Source organism: Polypterus senegalus, chromosome 12 (genome assembly GCF_016835505.1).
Source record: "Polypterus senegalus isolate Bchr_013 chromosome 12, ASM1683550v1, whole genome shotgun sequence".
Lineage (NCBI taxonomy): Eukaryota > Metazoa > Chordata > Cladistia > Polypteriformes > Polypteridae > Polypterus > Polypterus senegalus.
Genome location: NC_053165.1, coordinates 48,668,938 through 48,687,424, shown reverse-complemented (window position 1 = coordinate 48,687,424; position 18,487 = coordinate 48,668,938). Strand labels below are relative to the sequence as shown.

The 18,487-nt window shown below is 40.1% G+C and overlaps 1 protein-coding gene across 2 annotated transcripts in view; it reads right to left on the bottom strand.

The window, feature by feature from the left end:
- The window catches only part of cpne9 (copine family member IX), a 672,011-nt gene that overhangs the window by 143,365 nt on the left and 510,159 nt on the right, over positions 1-18,487 (bottom strand). For both annotated transcript variants that reach the window (XR_005635832.1, XM_039771535.1), the window contains exons 13-14: positions 16,988-17,041; positions 6,937-6,998 (exon numbers count right to left, since the gene is read on the bottom strand). Coding sequence is in view for 1 of the 2 variants with exons in the window: in XM_039771535.1 (XP_039627469.1) it covers positions 6,937-6,998; positions 16,988-17,041 (116 nt within the window). In the remaining variant the exon portion in view is untranslated. The remainder of the gene's footprint in view (positions 1-6,936; positions 6,999-16,987; positions 17,042-18,487) is intronic.

Here is an 18,487-nt window from a genome sequence, read left to right as displayed (position 1 = left end):
AGATGTCAGCTTCTGCTTTGTTTATTTGTTGCCTAAGCCTGAGAGACTGAATTACATTAGAACATTCTAGATGAGAACAGACCATCCAGCCAAACAAAGCTCACCAGTCCTATCCACTTATTTCTAAAAAAACATCAAATCAAGTTTTGAAGGTCCCTAAAGTCCTACTGCCTACCACACTACATGGTAACCTATTTAAAGTGTCTATCATTCTAACTTCCTAATGAATGAGCGAAATTTACCCTTAACAAGTTTCCAACTGTGTCCCCGTGTTCTTGATGAACTCATTTTAAAATAACGGTCTCAATCCACTGGACTAATTCCCTTCATAATTTTAAACACTTCAATCATGTCACCTCTTAATCTTCTTTTGCTTAAACTGTAATGGTTTGGCTCTTTTAATCTTTCTTCATAATTCATCCCCTGTAGACCTGGAGTCAGCCTCGTTGCTCTTCTCTGGACCTTTTCTAGCGCTGTTATGTCCTTTTTGTAGCCTGGAGGCCAAAACTGCACACAGTACTCAAGATGAGGCCTCACCAGTGTGTTATAAAGCTTGAGCAGAACCTCCTGTGACTTGTACCCACACATCGTGCTATATAACCTAACATTCTGTTTGCCTTCTTAATGGCTTCTGAACACTGTCGGGAAGTTGATAGCGTAGAGTCCACTATGACTCCTAAATCCTTCTCATAAGGTGTACACGCAATTGTTCAACCACCCAATGTGTATTAAATTACATGTCTCTTATGTCAGAGAATATGATTTACTGCAGTAACACAAACATGGACACGGGTGATTAGAGAAACTGTAGATGTGACACAATAATGCATGTGTTGCAAGAAACTAGAGAACCTGTGAGTTCCTTCAAACAGAGATGATTATTAAGCTCTGAACGTCGTATTTTTGAGACAAAACTGTCCAATCAGGAAGAGGAAAATTTTAGGTCAGGATTCTTAAGAGTGCTTACACGCTGTTAGTCCACTCCTCTCATTGATTCTGTTATTATTGGTGTCTTGCATACATGTTGGATGTTCACCTTCCAACCCTGTCGGAGGTATGGGCTTCCAGGACAGTAGGGGCACTGTTACTAACAGTATCGTTTCTTTTCACACCCATAGTGCCAAGAAGACAACTCATGAGGGTAACAGCCTGTTCCAGTTGGAGTCCTATTAAAGGCTGACCACCACTAGAATTAGTTGTCTCACTTGGAACAGACATAACCACAGGATGGATCTCCACCACGCCAGACCCACTCTACTGAGTAGCGTTACTTAACCTGAGGTGGCCATTGCCTATTGTTTCACTTGTTTTGTGCCATCACGCACTTGTTTTTGTGCAACCTGGCTGGCATCCTTACATTTTTTGGACTTCCCCATTTCTTCTGTCAGCCACAGTTGATTTTATGTATTGTGTAAGAAACAGAAACCTGAAGAAGTGGTACAGAGCCAAAATACAGTAGCTTTCTGTGATGTTCACTTTATTATAAAGAAGTTTATAAAGAAACTTTGTTGTTTGAGAAAAGTGAAATTAAGGCCAAGTCCACACTACTACGCCTTAATTTAGGAAGTTTTTTTTTCTGTTTTCTCTGTCTACCCTAGCATTTTTACATTGTTCATGAATGTACTGTATGTCCGCCTGCACTAAAATGGCCAAAAACACATTTGACGTAGCCATTCACCTACACTGGGCATCAGTGGAAAAATCCTTGAAGGATTTGTAATGCTGTCAGCCAGGAGATTTATCACAAAACTGTTTTGACTGGTATTATTTGTGTATGTATGCAGCATTCAAACTGTACCAAATGCAATTTAGATTCATATAGGCAAGCAAAACAAAAATCGCAGTGGAAAGCAGGTTCTCTATATGTAACTTTTGGAAATAATTGAATCAAATTCTGAAATCTTTCACCTTTCTTGTTCATCAGTCCAACTTTTCTGTGAAGAGGAGGAGATAAATGTCTCTGTTGGGTCGACAAGTTGTTTATGTGACATGCTCTTCTGCCCTTATGGAGCGGCCATTTTTGTTTAGTCTAATGAAAGTTTTTAGCATGGCTATCCCATTCACAGTCATTGATATTATCTGAGTTTCATTCCTAGGAGCAGTTCCACTACTTCTAGATCAGCACACATGTTCAAGTGGTAGCTGTTCAACTGTATATGCATATTTATAATATGAGAGAAAATCCCCAAAATAGGTGATTGCAATAAAATGGTGCATGATGGGAAATGTAAAGGTGATTTTTGTGATTGCCAGGCCAAAATCCATAAAATTCACCCAAAGGTGGTCAGGATCATTATTCAGTGTATTCTAATTGGGCATCATTTCATTTTAACTATTAAGTAAATACGTTATTGCCATAACAACATCAGATGCACAGGATTCAATTGAAGAAACTTAAAACAAATAAAGATTAATTGAAACAACCAATTACATTTATCACTTGCACATATTTAACCAAAGGGCTTTGGGGAAAGTTCTACATTAGAATTCCTCTTTTCTTTTCTTCTTTCTTTTGACGTAGCCTAAATCAGTGTGCCAAACACCATTAATCAATGTTTAATTTGCCACAATGACAAATAGGGTTTACAGAACACATTTTTGAATAATTCATTTTATTCTGACTAATTAGAGGCACTAATGGCTTTTTAAATATGTTGGTGGGCTGTTTGCTCCCATTTTACAGCCCTCTCAGACTTACAATCCACCAAAGCCAGGAAGTAAGAACTACATCATGCTCATGAGGCTTGGAATAAAAAGAACTTATGGTAGGGAAAAAAATATTAGTGTGTGAGCTTGCTTCTTATATTGTGTTTTACATTTTCTGTTGCATTCTCACTTATAGTGCATGTGTTTGTGGTATTTTGGTCTTTTCTGCACTGCTTTTGCTATTTTAATATCTGTGTGTACTGCTTGTGCAAGGCAACAACAGTTTTGAGAGAAAATTGAAGCAGGAGCGAACAAAGAGATGTTAGACCTCACGCAGGGGACGTAACGAGGAAGACAACAATGAAATAATAAAGCTCAGAATGTGTAGCCAGAGTAGTGGTCAGAAAACAGAGTGGTTAGTCATAAACCAAATAGGATACATTTAAGCAGAGCCAAGACACTTGAGACTTAACCAGAGGGCAAATAAAATGTCCTAATATGTATATTCAAAAATGAACAAGGTGAAACGATGAAAAGTTTTTTTCAGGAATCCAAATCTTGGGTGATTTTGTACGTGAGGCTCTGGCTTTCTAAAATGCTGTGCCATTGATGTCATGGCACAAGACCCTAATCTACTGCTTTGCAGAATTTCATTGCTGTTGACATGGAGGTGCAGTGGTAGCACTGCTGCCTCACACTAAACAGGCCAAGGCTGGCATCCTGACCCTCCCTGTGTGGAGTTTGCATTCTCTCCCCGTGTCTGTGTCAGTTTCCTCCCAGAGTCCAAAAACATGCAGGTTCAGTAGATTGGCAAAACTGAATTGGACATAGTGTAAGATTTCTGTGCGAGTGTTTGCCCTGCGATGGACTGGCGTTCTCTTCATGGTTTGTTCCTGCCTTGCGCCCTATGCTACCTGGGATAGGCTCCAGCACCCCATGACCCTGTGCAAGACTATGCAGGTTTGAAAATGACTGACTGAATCTTATTGTTATGTTAGCTTTCAGGAAATGATTTGGATTTTGGATGGATGGTGTAGTGGTTAGCATTAGTACCATGCAGATTCAGCATCCAGAGTTTAAATCCCACATCCAGTTGCTGTTTGTGTGGCCTTTACTTGTTCCACATTTGGTGATCTGGGTTTTTTCTTTAGCTAGTCCACTCTTCTTTCGTCAAAGATATGTAGGTTGGTTTAACTTGGTCACTCTGTATTGGCCCCATGGTGCATCTTGCAATGTAATGGCACCTCATCAGATTCTGTTCCGTGTTATGCACCCGCTACTGTTAGGATAGACTCGGACCTCCCCTAACCCTGACTTGGATTAAGTGGATTAAGGAGTGTCTGTATGTACCAGGACTGCGGAGTTCAAGTCAGACATTTGGAGCTGCAGTATTCCTATCCAACTTTGACTATAGGCATTAGTACGACTCCCACTGTGACATCTGTCAGGTGTTAGTGGCTAACATATCCATGAAAACATTCCAGTTCACCAACTGCAAATGTGATTTAGTTTAAGTGTAGCTCATTTACAAGAATATTAACTTCCACACCAAGCTGGGTGGAGGGCCTGCCCCATGATTTGGGCGCATTGTCAGCAAGACATGCAAATAAAGTCATGGAGTGTCAGTGCATCACTGGAGTGTATGTGTGCAATACACACACTAGAACTGTACACATGACTCTGTTTGTAATCCCATTGCACCATACACTGCCTGCCCAGTGCCCATCATCACAAAGGACTTCACTCATCCCTGTAAAGGTGGGGGCTACCCACAGTCCCTTACAGTTCATTTAAAAATACTTGGGAGTGAATGAATGTTTGAGATTTTGCTGTGCTTTGGGATGTATTCGATTTCTTTCACTTCATATTCCGTTCATGACTTTGCTTTCTGGATTCTGCATTGCAACTTTGTTTAGTAGGATTGCCTTTTGTTTCAGGCCACTGTGTTTTCCATTTTGTGGTCCTTGGAGGATTTCTTTCAGGCATTTCTGTGAAAAATAAATCTTTTTAATTTTTAAAGATCTTGTGTTTGCCATTTTTAATAGCCAGGGTCTGACTGTAATGTCACCCTCCAGTGGACATTTTTGGGATATTTTGGGACTTTACGCTTGGGAACTTTCAAGATTCATAACTACTAAGCAGCTTGAATTTGTCAAGAATTAATAAGGCAATGTACAGTATGTAGCTGTTGACAAATACCCAGTAAATAAAGAGGAGACTTGAGCCATCATTATAAATGAACTCCAACGTGCAAGTCCTTTGGTGTCCAATTGGTGGAGTTCCTTGTGCTATTGTTTAATGTAATATCTAACAAAATAGCTTCCTTTAATCATCAAGGCTCATTTACATAAACAAACTTGAGAGCATTTCAAGTATACCAATCAGCATATAGATAAATGGTATATTCTAGAAACACCCCTCTCTCATTAAGTATGATGTAAAGTCCCAAAATAGTTAATTATTAATAATCATGGATAAATATCTGCTTCACAGAAATACAACATCTTACATGAGTTATCAGAGAACAAAATATAAAATTAAATGTTATATATGATCTCATGTGCTAATATATTCTATAGAAACTCCTTGTTAATGGGAAAGGTGCTAGATAAATAAAATGTATCATTATTATTATTATTTACAGCCTAGTTAAACAGGCAGGCAGTTTCAAGCAATTTTTTCCCTTACAATAATTTAATCAAATCTTAAGTTATACAGCAGGGGTGCCCAATGCGTCGATCGCGATCGGCCGGTAGATCGCAAAGGTAGTGCAGGTAGATAGCGTTGCATTAAAAAAAACGTTAGTCTATCATATATCCTCCATATGGCATTTGCGATTTGATTGAAATACAGGGCGGCCAGTCTGAGAATGCTTTTCTTCTAACACACTGGTTATCCCACACTCACCATCAGATGTGCGAGTTACTGCAAAACTCTGGCTGTGATCTACTTAGCCTTCCAATTTATATCGTCTAAAGAAGGGATTTTAAAAAAAATTGTTTAGGGAGGGTATGGGCTGGATGTGGAATTGGAAGAGAATTTTTTTCTCACAATGTCACAATCGAAGTGCGTTTGTCTGACATCCGAGGTTCGATCCCCAATGAGGGGTGCAGTGGAGTGTGTACGCCTGATGAGCCCAAAATAGGGCGAAATACGTGTTGCGTACTCTTTGCATTATTTAACAGTTAACTATGTAACATTCTACGATCTGCTTCTCGCAACTGAGAGGGCACCCATGCCGGATGTTTGCCAACTTGCAGACCAACCACACGCGTTACCTGGTAGGTAACCACCCATACAATCAAATTGTGATTCAGACTTCAAATGCTATGTGTATACAGTAGCATACAGTATGTATATATATATATATATATATAATTTTTAATCTAGGTAGATCATTTCGACCTGGTCATTTTAAAGGTAGCTCGCAAGCCGAAAAAGTGTGGGCACCCCTGTTATACAGGGTGAATTTCTAAGCAGCCCCCTGACTGAACAGACAGCAGCTAAGTCATTGATGGCAATTTGTATGCGATTCAGCCTGCTCAGCTCCACCAAATAAATGTTTATGTAAGAAGAAACTAAAAGAGCCAAGTCTTCAATGAAATGACGCCCACCCCAAACCCCCAACCCAGCCCACAACAGACATTTTTTTGTTGGAAGAATCCAAGCTGATAGGATATCTAGTGACAGGTATATTTTGAAGTGTCACATGGTGACTCTCTCCATAAGATCTAAGATCCAGAGCATATTTCAGATGTTTATAGTTCCATGTGTTCCACTTGCAAGACTATAGACAGTAGTGGCTTTGCCTGGCAGTTTTAGGGGTATGGTGATTAATTACCCTGTATGAGTCACCAGCCTATCATAGAGTATTTATTTAATGTATACATCCACCCACTATGTAACTCTTCTTTTTACCTTTACAGAGTCGAGCTGGAGCTCATTCTGGCAGAATTACATGCAAAGCAGGCACACTTATAGTCATCAATAAACCTAACCCACACATAATTTGATCATGGCAGGAGACCAGAGTACCCTGAAAAAAAACCTGACGGAGATAAGGACAGAATGAGAAACTCGACACAGACAATATCCAAAATAGGATTTCAAATTCAAGTCTCCGCAACAGTTCTAATAACTGCAGCACTTTGCTGTCCATGTTTATTTTTGTTTACTCTTTTTTAATACAGAAATGTAATTATTTGTTTAATTACTCACTTGTTCTGTGGATAACCATGTGCTCAAGTACAAGTACAAGCTGAGTTTTAAGTGTTAAGACAATGTGCTTACCCTCCTCGGATATAATCCACAAAGGTGTATTCAGAATCGACCTTGAAGGACAGTAAGGTGACCTGTAGGAAAGAAAGCATTGAGATGAGGTGGAAGACCAAACAAGTTTGACTTCAATATGTCTTCAGGTAAAAGTTTAAATTCCTCCACTCTGTTTTAAGTCAAAGGTTCAGCTAATAGCAGTTGACATTCTGCTGGCAAACCAGAAAGCCTACTTCCTATATTTCTGTGAACTAAGGATTATCTTTGGGACAATGCAGCAATCAATATTTGATAGGTACCTTAACATTTGGGAAAACAGTGATACAAATAGAAAGGTTAACTTTATAAGCATTATGGGAAGTGATAAATGGTCGATTGGTGCAAGTGTAACAATCTATCTCTTAAGGTGGACAAGAAAGAATGTGGAAAGAGATTGTTGACTTCAGGAAGGCCCGTGCTGTCCACTCTCCACTGCATATCGAGGGCTTTGTGGTGGAATGGGTCAAGAGAACCAAATTTCTTGGTGTGCTCCTGGCAGCTGACCTTGCTTGGTCAATTAACACCACCTCTAAGGCACAGCGGGGTCTCCACTTCCTTCGGCGACTGATGAAGTCAAGCCTACCTCCCCCTCAATGTCACCATGTTCTACTGGGCACCATCATGAGCATTCTGACCACCTTCATATTACTGTCTGGTTTGGGAAATGCAGTGTCTTTGACTGTAAAGTCCTACAATGCATAATATACACAGCTGAAAAGATCATTGGGATGTCTCTTCCCTCCATTAAAGACATCTTTATAAAATCCCATTTAGATGACGTGGTGGAATATGGAACAGGCTGTGCATGCAAAACACCCTTCAAACATTGCACAGCTGAAAGAATTCTGTATAGAGGAGTGCAAAACTCTTTCTCCAAGTCAATTTCAGATACTGCTAAACAGTTATAGAAAATGCCTAGTTGAGGAGTGTAAAGGAGGATGTGGAGGGACAGACATCCTGGCCAGGTTAGCTGGTAGCACCTTTCCTGGCCATAACAGAAGAACAGGTGAATGCCTCCTGGGATAAGTTGTTCCCCCAATACAAATGGTGGCAACATTCTATTAGTATGTCTCCCAGCTCGACACCTGCAGGGCCACATGGGAATTGGACTTCTGGCAGTTTTCGCTCTTGGGATAATTAAGTGCCACTAGTGGGAGCTGCTAGGTACAGGCTCCCTTGTTCTCAAGAGGTTTTGTCTAACCCAGAGGTCACATCATTATATTGGAAGTACTCTGGGGTACAGTTTAATAGAAACTCCTTTTAAAGGAGTTGGGAGTTGAGCTAGACGAAGCTCATCTGGAAAGGTGTTGAGGAGAAAAGAGAAATGGAAGAAAAGAAGTAAAGTAGGATAGGACTGTATTGTACTAGACTGTGCTGGACAGACATAAGCAGAATCCATCAAATGTATTTGGTCGAATTGGGCCTAGGGCTGTGTGTTGGAAAATGTGCCTGGGATTTGGGGTTCAGTGTCACCCCCTACAGGCCAGAAGGGGCAATAACAGATATCAGAGTCAATGATGGACTTACGGTACTTTTTCCTCAGACAGAAATGGCATATTTGTTAGTTTTTTATTGTCAAAATTTCATTGTTTGTTTTCAATTGCATCACCTTTATCTAAAGATACTGCTTAAAAGAAAAGTAACATTTATTTCTATAGCACATTTTCTTACATACGTCAGCTTTACAAGAAATAAAAAAAATAGTTACAAGAAAAAAATATATATATTACGTAGATAGATAGAACTTTAGAACTTTATTTGACCCATAAGTTACTTAAATAAATAAATACATAAGTAGGTAGATAAGTAAGTAAGCAAATACTCACAAATGCTTGGGTCTGAACACACACCAGAATAACTATAGATCAACAAATTAAAAAATAAATAGATAGATAGATAGATAGATAGATAGATAGATAGATAGATAGATAGATAGATAGATAGATAGATAGATAGATAATGTCCCAGACGGCTGGGGACCCTACCCAGCCAGAACACCTGGACGGTCCATGAGAGCGACGATACCTCCCCTGGGCCACGAGAGGCAGCCATCTGGACGGGAGGATGTGGCCTCCGTCAGGGGGCGTCCGGATGGTTATGGAACCCCGGATGGCAGCACTTCGGCCACACCAGGAAGTGTTGCCGGAAGAAATCCCAGGGGCACCCAGAGTGCTTCCGGGTGGTCTTTTGACACTTCTGCCACACCAGGAAGTGTCGTCAGATGGAACACCTGGAGCCCATCCGGGTCATTATAAAAGGGGCTGCCTCCCTCCAGTAGACGAGCCAGAGTTGGGAGGAAGGAGACAGAGCTTGTGAGGAGGGAAGTGGGGGTTTGAGAAAGAGAAAGAGAAAGTGAAAGAGAAAGAAAAGAGAAAAGACTGTTGGTGATAAGGCATTGTGGTGCTGTGTATTAATAAAAGTGTGTGTTTTGGAAATTCTGGTGTCTGTGTCCAGGGGCTGTCTTTCCACAATAGATAGATAGATAGATAGATAGATAGATAGATAGATAGATAGATAGATAGATAGATAGATAGATAGATAAAACTTTATTTGTCCCCTGGTGAAAATCTGGCTTTTTACAGAAGATCCTTAAATAACTACATAATATGCATACACACACACACACACACAGTAGGGTCTGAACACACCCCAGAATGACTTGGTGGTCATAATCCCACTGAGGCACTGTGCAGAAGTATTGCTGTAGTAATAAAGGAGCCCCTGCAGTGTTTCTTGACACCCTTCTGCTGAACAATTTGTTTGCTCAAAGTCCTCAGTGTTTGTGTGTCGCATTGTTCATAATGGCACTCATTTTTGTTTTAATTCTCTCCTTTGCTACTACCTCTAGGACAGTGGTTCTCAACCTGTGGGGCAGGCACCCCTAGGGGGGCACAAAGTAGCAAAAAGGGGGCGCGAAGATATGAAAAAAAGAAAACAAGAATCAAAAATATGAAAAAAACATCTGTTGAAACCAAAACAAATGAACTTAAACTACATTCTGATACTAGAACAATAAATATAGAGTTAGATAAACGTCGATAAAAGTTAAGTAGGTATAATAAAATATGCATCTACATTTCAAAAAAATGTTAGGGGGGCGCGATTAAAACTGTTATGAAAACTCAGGTTGCAAATACTTAAAGGTTGAGAAACGCTGACCTAGGAGGTCCAGAGTGTGTCCCATAAATGTGCCTGCCCTTTTAATTAGCTTGTTGGTTTGGTGGGCCTCTCTTGAAATGATGTCACCAGCCCAGCACACCACTGTGTAGAAAATCCCACTGGCCATCACAGAGTTATGGAAGAAGTGAAGGATGTCACTTCCCACCTCAAAGGAATGCAGTCTGTTAAGGAAAAAGACCCTCCTCTGCCCGGTTTTCTCTAGTTCTTCTGTGTTCTGAGACCAGTCCAACCTGTCATTAATGTGGATCCCCAAATACTTGTAGAAGTGGACCACCTTTGCATCCACTCCTTGGATAGTGACTGGACATTGAGGCTTTTGGTGAGGAGATTGGATAAGAATAATAATGAATAAATAAATAACCCACCAAAATAAATCAATGCACACTTACATAAAATATAATTAATAGAACAGTAGAGTCCTTATATACAGAAATGTTTTTTAAATATCTAAAGATGAGTCCAATGATGAATTCAGAAGATCAAGTCTTGATTTGTCTGCCTTTGTTAAAAGCACTTCATGGGTTTATGACTGGATGCACACGCTGGCACAGTGGACCAATATAAAGTTGCCAATTAACCATTCATGCCTGTCTTTGAGACATGGAAGGAAAAACAGATTTTTCCAGAGAGACAGACCTTGCCAGCTCCTCACAGCCAGTTGACCTAATTTGAATTTCTAACCTGGAGGAAGTGGCACTGCCCGCTGTATTGCTATGCTGCCCTTCACGAGCATGTGCTCTTTTAAAATTTCACATCAATTCCACCGCACTGCCCTTGTTGTATGACTTTGGTCTGACATAAAGTTACATGAAGACACAGCAGAAAACACAAAGCCTAGACAAGAAAATGATTTTATTTTATGGCCAACAAGCTGTTAATGAGAAAAACACAAAATGTGTCTAAAATGAAATGAATATAAAAATGACACATTCGATTTCATACTATTGTTGTGGCACATGTTCCCCCTTTTTTTTAAGCTTGTTAGCTTGTGACTAGCTGGCTCTTAACAGGCAGGAGAAGATCACTCAGAACAAATTGAAATGCTGGCCCTGCATACTTAGTGTGCAATTGATGTTACAAACCATTATTGCTCGAGCAATTCAGCATTTGTACAAGTGCTGTATATTTGTGCCACACACATACACATAAAAATGGGCTCCATTTAAAGAGCTCCACTTCATATAGAAGTACGAGTTTAACTCCAGGCAAAGGGATGAGTTATTTTTTGATGTGCTCCACTGCATAAACAATTGATCTCAGGCTGAGCTCTGCTATGAATTGACAGAGGTCAGGAAGACAGACTAGTTTTAAATGAGCTTGTTTTTATTTTCACTGTTAATTGGTAATAATCTAACAGCCGTGTGCTGATTAAAATGAATGACTGTTTGCCATTTCTAGAGGGAAAAGAGCAATGGAACAAACGCAGGACACAAATGAACTTGCCTAACTCCAGGGATCAGGGATTAAGTAAATCTTTTATGGCGTGCTAATGAAATTGGGGAGAAATGAGATGTCACAATAGAATGCTGCGGCACTAATGAAATAATGTTCTCCGTTAGTGTGAAAACAGGAGCTTGGCTCATCTCCCGAAAGCTTATTTAAAAAGGGAGGGTGGGGTAGAATTTTAAATTCAAGTATTATTATACTTATCTCCATCTTATGGTTTCAAAGCAGATGATGGTCATCATGGTGTTGTAAATATAAAAAAAGATTGGTTTATAGCTGCACTCCAAATGTTGCACACGGAGCTTGTTGAATATGTATAATGAACAAGAAAGGAACGCTAGACGACAAAATAGCACTCACTGTAATCTTTTAGTTAGCTAATAAAATATCTCATCATGTTGTTTTGTGAGAAATAACTAGGTATCTTCCTCAATAATGGATAGTGACCAAGCTGAAGTGATTCTGATTCCAGCAGCAGCCCAAACCCCTCAAGTGCTTACATTTACAACAGATCCAGATAGCGTGCTGAAAAACGTAACGTAATTATAGCAATAAAACTGAGATTCAGAGCCTCTTCTTGCAGGTGCAGAACCTGATGTGCTGTCAATGCCTATATTGATCACATTGTACCACAAAATTAAATATTTTTTAACTTAAAATTGTTTTCTTATATACAGTAAAAGCAAAAGCAAATTGTTTTGAGCTAACAGGCTTTCATTGTAAATGTGCACACTCTGCCTGGCACTTCAGATTGGTCTTATTCTTCATTAGTTAGGAGACCTGGGTTCGCTTCCCGGGTCCTCCCTGCGTGGAGTTTGCATGTTCTCCCGTGTCTGCGTGGGTTTCCTCCGGGCGCTCCGGTTTCCTCCCACAGTCCAAAGACATGCAGGTTAGGTGGATTGGCGATTCTAAATTGGCCTTAGTGTGTGCTTGGTGGGTGGGTGTGTTTGTGGGTGTCCTGCCGTGGGTTGGCACCCTGCCTGGGATTGGTCCCTGCCTTGTACCCTTTGTTGGCTGGGATTGGCTCCAGCAGACCCCCATGACCCTGCGTTCGGTTTCAGCGGGTTGGAAAATGGATGGATGGATGGATAGTGTAATACATGAAATGTGAAATTTAATCTTTGTAGCAACTAGTTCAACCTACTGCCGTCAAGCCCCCCTCAAACATAAACTATGCATAGAAATACAGTGGACTCACAAACTATTCCGACCCTTTCACTTTTTTCATATTTTGCTTGTACTAAAATTCCTTAAATTTGTTTTTCCACACAAAAAAAAACCTCCCACTGCCCCAGAATGACAATGTGAAAGCAGGATTTTTAGAAATGATTACAAATTTAATAAAATAAAAAAAAGAAATATAACTTTGTTTGAAAAATGCCAGAATGACAACGTGAAAACAGGATTTTTATACATTTTTAGAAATGTTTGCAAATTTATTTAAAAAAAAAACAACTTAAATATCACTTTGTTTCAGGTGACCCTTTACTCATGTCACACATGTACGTCTGGGGACCACCATCCTGGCTCTGATGAGGTAAGCGATATCACTCCAGATGGAGAGGGCGCGGACGCTAACGCTATGTTCTCCTTCTTGCTATCTTTGCCCAAGAGGGACGACTGATCCTGCCACCCATCTGTGAAGCTCCGCCCCTTTTGGTCCTCAGATTATTAGAACGGCTCATTTCAGTAAGGTGGCATCAGATGCTAACCTGTCAAACATGGAGGACAGAGCTCCTAAGATTCACTTAAACAGCTAGCCTTGATCTGCATTCTTTTTTCTTTTCCCAATTATTCAATTAATTGGCACTACCATGATGGTGCCCCAAGTTTTTTGTCTGTGTCTCTGCCTTGTCTGCCTACCTGGCTGTTTCTTACATCCAGCACTTAGTTGAAGCACCTTTAGCAGCGATTCAAGCCTGGAGACTTCTTGGGTTTGACGCAACAAGCTTCACACACCTGGAGTTGGGAATTTCCTGCTGTTCTTCCCTGCAGATCTTCTCAAGCTCTATCATATTGGATGGAGTCAGTCGGTGTGACAGCTATTTTCACTTCTTTTCAGAGCCGTTCAACTTGGTTCAAGTCCTGGTTCTGGTTGGGCAAGTCAAGGACATCCCCAGAGGAGAGAGGCTTCTGTATGCCCAGTCTGTCATAAGTCCACACTGGTGAAGGGTCGAAGTGATAGCTGATCTTCTGGAAGTTTCTCCCATCTCCACGCATGTTCTCTGAAGTTCACCCAGAGTGACTATCAGGCTTTTGGTCACCTTATTTACCATGGCTGTGCTTCCAAGATTGCTCATTTTGTCTGGTTGGCCAGCTCTAGGAAGAGTTGTGGTTGCTACAAACTTCTTTCATCTCAGAATTATGAAAATATGTTCTTAGGAACCAGCAATGCTGTAGAAGTTTTTGAATCCTTCCCCAGATCTGTGCCTCAACACAATCCTGTCCCTGAGCAGTACAATCAATTTCTTCAGCTGCATGGCTTGTTTTTTGCTCTGATACATGGTGTCGACTGCGACCTCCTACAGACAGGTGTGTGCCCTTCGTAATCACGCCCAAACAACTGAATTGATCACAGATTCCAAACATGGTGTAGAAACATCTCAGTGATGATCAACAGAGTGAGATACACCTGAGCCAGATTTCAACTGTCCTAGCAAAAGATCCGAGTACGTTTGCCAGTGTGATATTTCAGTCTTTTATTTTTAATACATTTGCAAAAACATAAAAAAATCCTGTTTTCAATATGTCATTCCTAAACACTGAGTGTTTATTGGTGTAGGGGGAAAAAGAAATTTGAAAGATTTTAGCACAAGGCTGCAAAACAGCAAAGTGTCAACAAAAGTGAAGGAGTCAGAATACTTTCCAGTTTATCTTTTAAATGATTTTCCACGTAGCCATGTATTAATATTTTCTTTTGTTTCAGCATACTGGCAAAATCAAAAATCTGAAAGCTAGTAAAATGGGTCAACAAGTTTTGATTCCAAAAGATGGAACTGAAATAAATTTCTAATCATCTTTAATGACGTACTGTAGCTGGTAGTCTTTTTACAGGTAAACTCATCCATTTTTAAAGACTTGCTGTGACGGTCCTGATTGGCTCCAAGCTGCCATGTCCCTCTTGAACAAGGACAATCATGACAGGGATGAGGACACATAACAAGCAAGTGTTGGCTGCAAAGTGTAAATGTGCTTTTATTTTTCAATCAAAGTGCAAATGTGAAATGTCTTAATTTATAAACTCAACAAGTGTTTGTCAATAAAAACAAATGCCTTCGTGGAGGCTAACATCCCAGAAATAGAATCAAACAAATACAATCCAAAAGTAAAACCATGCAGATATCGGGTTCTTTTCCATTTCTTTTCCTTCCTGTCAGCCCAGTGCATTTTTTTCCATTCCCTTTAACTGCCAGACAGTTTTCAGAAGCCAATAAGAAGGCAGACAGAGTGTTAAGTTATTTATCATGACATGTGGAGTCCAAGTCCAAGGAGGTTCTGCTCTACCTTTATAACGCACTGGTGAGGCCTCATCTGGAGTACTGTGTGCAGTTTTGGTCTCCAGGCTACAAAAAGGACATAGCAGCACTAGAAAAGGTCCAGAGAAGAGTGACTAGGCTGAGTCCATGTCTACAGGGGATGAAGTATGAGGAAAGATTAAAAGAGCTGAGCCTTTACAGTTTAAGCAAAAGAAAATTAAGAGGTGACCTGATTGAAGTGTTTAAAATTATGAAGGGAATTTGTCCAGTGGATCGAGACTGTTATTTTAAAATTAGTTTGTCAAAAACATGGGGACACAGTTGGAAACCTGTTTAGGATAAATCTTGCACAAACATTAGGTAGTTTTTCTTTACACAGAGAATGATACAGACATGGAACAAGCTACTAAGTAGTGTGGTAGACAGTAAGACTTTAAGGAATCTCAAAACTCGACTTGATGTTATTTTAGAAGAATTAAGTGAATAGGACTGGTGAGCTGTAATGGGCTGTTCTTGTCTAGATTGTTCTAATTATTCCCTAATTTACCCTGTTGGGTCTTCTCATCTGGTGGAGACACTGACAGCTATGGTCCCTTTCTGTGGCTTTCATTATGACTGTCTCCTTCGGGATCCATTGGAACGCTGGAAGTTGGACACCTGTATGTTCCTGCATGTGTCAGTGTCTGCAGGGCATCCATCTTCTTCTTAATTGAAATTCCCCACTCCTCTGTTGTGTTCAGCAAGGGATGATTGACTCTGGAACAATGTACACTTGCTCCTCTTCTTGCTGTTGTCACTTGACACTCTCAGTTCTGCCTCTCTTTTCCTTTCCAAGGTTATCCTCCTTGACTGTCATCACAGTCTCTTTTTTATTGTGGGAGCAGGTGCTCCGCTTGACAGTGGAGAACAGCTGAAGTGACCTCACCTGCATGTAACAAGCAATCAGCTCACTTCCCCACAGAGATCCCACAGTGACGCCACCTCATCGTGAAGGGCTTCCACACCCACAAGCCCTGAGTACACTGTTTTTATTATAAAATACTTGCCTACAGCCACAGACCCTATTGTGCTTCACCACACTTGCTTTGTTTCCCACCTTTTTGGTTTAGGCACAATCATTGCTAGTTATTCAGGAAAAATGAATCTTTATGCTTTCAATATCTTTGTTGTCAGACAGACAGTTAGGTCAAAGAGACATGGTTAAATGAGGACAATCAGTGTGAGCATCACAACTGGCCTGAAGAAGATAAAGGACAACAAAATGAAAACTACATAGAGTTGGTTTGGTGGCCATTGTTCAACGTGTTGCCACTTCTTAAAGCCTTATAGAAATACTCATAGATCTAAAAATTGTGAAATCTTTGCATTGCTCACACTTACATAATAGCAAGTGGAATGGGGGAGGCTCTTAATAGTCCATAATTCCAATTAATGTTACTGACTTTTAAATAGTTAGAGATTTCAAATAACAAACAGTTAATAACATTTCAACATTAAGAACAGCTAAACATTTATTTAAAAGCAAATCTGGACATGTGATTCACTATTACTTTCCAACTTTACCCTTCACAGATTTGCCATCAAATCCAGGCATAATGGTGGCTCTGTAGCTAAGGATCTGCGCTGGGATCTGCAAGGTTGTCGATTCAAATCCCACGACTGCCAGAAGAGATCCTGCTCCATCAAGCCCTTAACCTGAAAATTGCTGTGGGGATGCTGAACAATGGCTGACCCTATACTGTGACCACCCCAAAGGTCATGAGAAAAGAGAACATCCCCTTGAGGATTAACAAAGTATATCAAAATAAAATAAAACAAAAATCAAGTAAGACCTTTGTGACTTATTGAACTTTGTTTAGCTTTAAAACAAGGGTCTATAATTGGTTAAAGACCGATTTCAAAAGAAGCAACAATAATGTAATACTTACTGTGCCGGAATTTATGTATTTTTTCTTCTTTCCCTTCTTTTTTGGATTTAATACCTAATGAAACACAAACAAGAAAATGTAATTAATTTTACGTAGCTTGCAAAATGTCAACATAATAGAAATGATGGGGACATTAATTCATTTTTGTAAGAAAAACACAAGTTGATGTTTCTAAGTCAATTCCGCATGTAATAAATTATATGTCAGTTACTTTTGTTCACCTCTTGAAATTACAATTCTAAATTTATCATTTTTTTCAACATATTGCAAAATGTAGAAATGGCCTTATGAACCTCAGCTATGATACAACTAAACCTGGTAAGATGGGGCAGTTAACATAATGGCTGAAGTTAAATTCCTAGTGGAGGACAAAGCCCAGCATTCTGATTTCTTGTGGAAAGGGTGGAGCCTCCATGTGATGCCTCAGATGCCCGCAGCTTTGGTTATCACCCGTTTCCCAGGGCATTGACAGTCCTTTTCCTACTCCATCATCTCAGAAGACACACCCTTAAGTTTCCCCCTGTTATGTTAGATCTCTTATTAATAATTATTCCATCTTTTCCTGGTTCAATTGGTGTCTTTCTACACCTTCATTGGGGATTTTTGAGGGCTGTCGATTGTGGATTTACTGTTAGTTTTTGTAAGTCAGTCTTAATTTAGTTATTTTTACTTTTAACGTTATTGCCACCATATTGTGTAGGCCTGGCTTTGCATCTCTATGGGGTGTGTCTCGAGAGGTCATGTGTAACGGCCGACCCCTTTTTACCCAGCCGGCAGCTACACCTCCAAGACCTGTGGCCTGGATAATTTACTGAGAAACCTTACCTGTCAAGCCGTACTCCTACACAAATAAACTTTTCTCCACAATCGACGGTTTAAATGCAATAACACAAAGGCAGAATATAAAATTAAACGGAGTAAATGTATTAAATGAGACAAAACATGCCACAAAACAAATGCACACATAAATATTCCTCCAACCCAGCAATCCCAAAACAACACCGAAAAATATACATAAAAAACCCCTCCCTTGTCCTCGTAACATATAACACACACCACGCAAACGACAAAATGACTAATAAACAGAATGGTTGTGAACTTGAGTCCGAAAGTAAAAATGTCCTGAACACAGATGAGTGAACTAGCGGCAATTGTGGTGTTTGAATTTCCCGGCGTTTGGAGCAACCTCACCGTGATTCCTCGGCGTATGGTGGATGATGAATCGACCCCGGGGTCTCAGCAGATGCAGGTTGAAAAACAGTCCGGATTAATGAAAAACAAACTGGAACAAGCAAGTTGAAGTAATTGACACAAAAAACGGTTCTCTTTTTCTTCTCTCTCCTTCCTCTTAAATAGTCAGTGACGGCAGTAATTGATTGATTAAGCACAGGTGTTTTCCAGGTTTGCGGCTGCGGTCTCCTTCCATCATCCGTCCTCCTTTACGGGGACGGCATTAACTGATACACATACACACAGCCAATGGGACAATGAAACGAGACA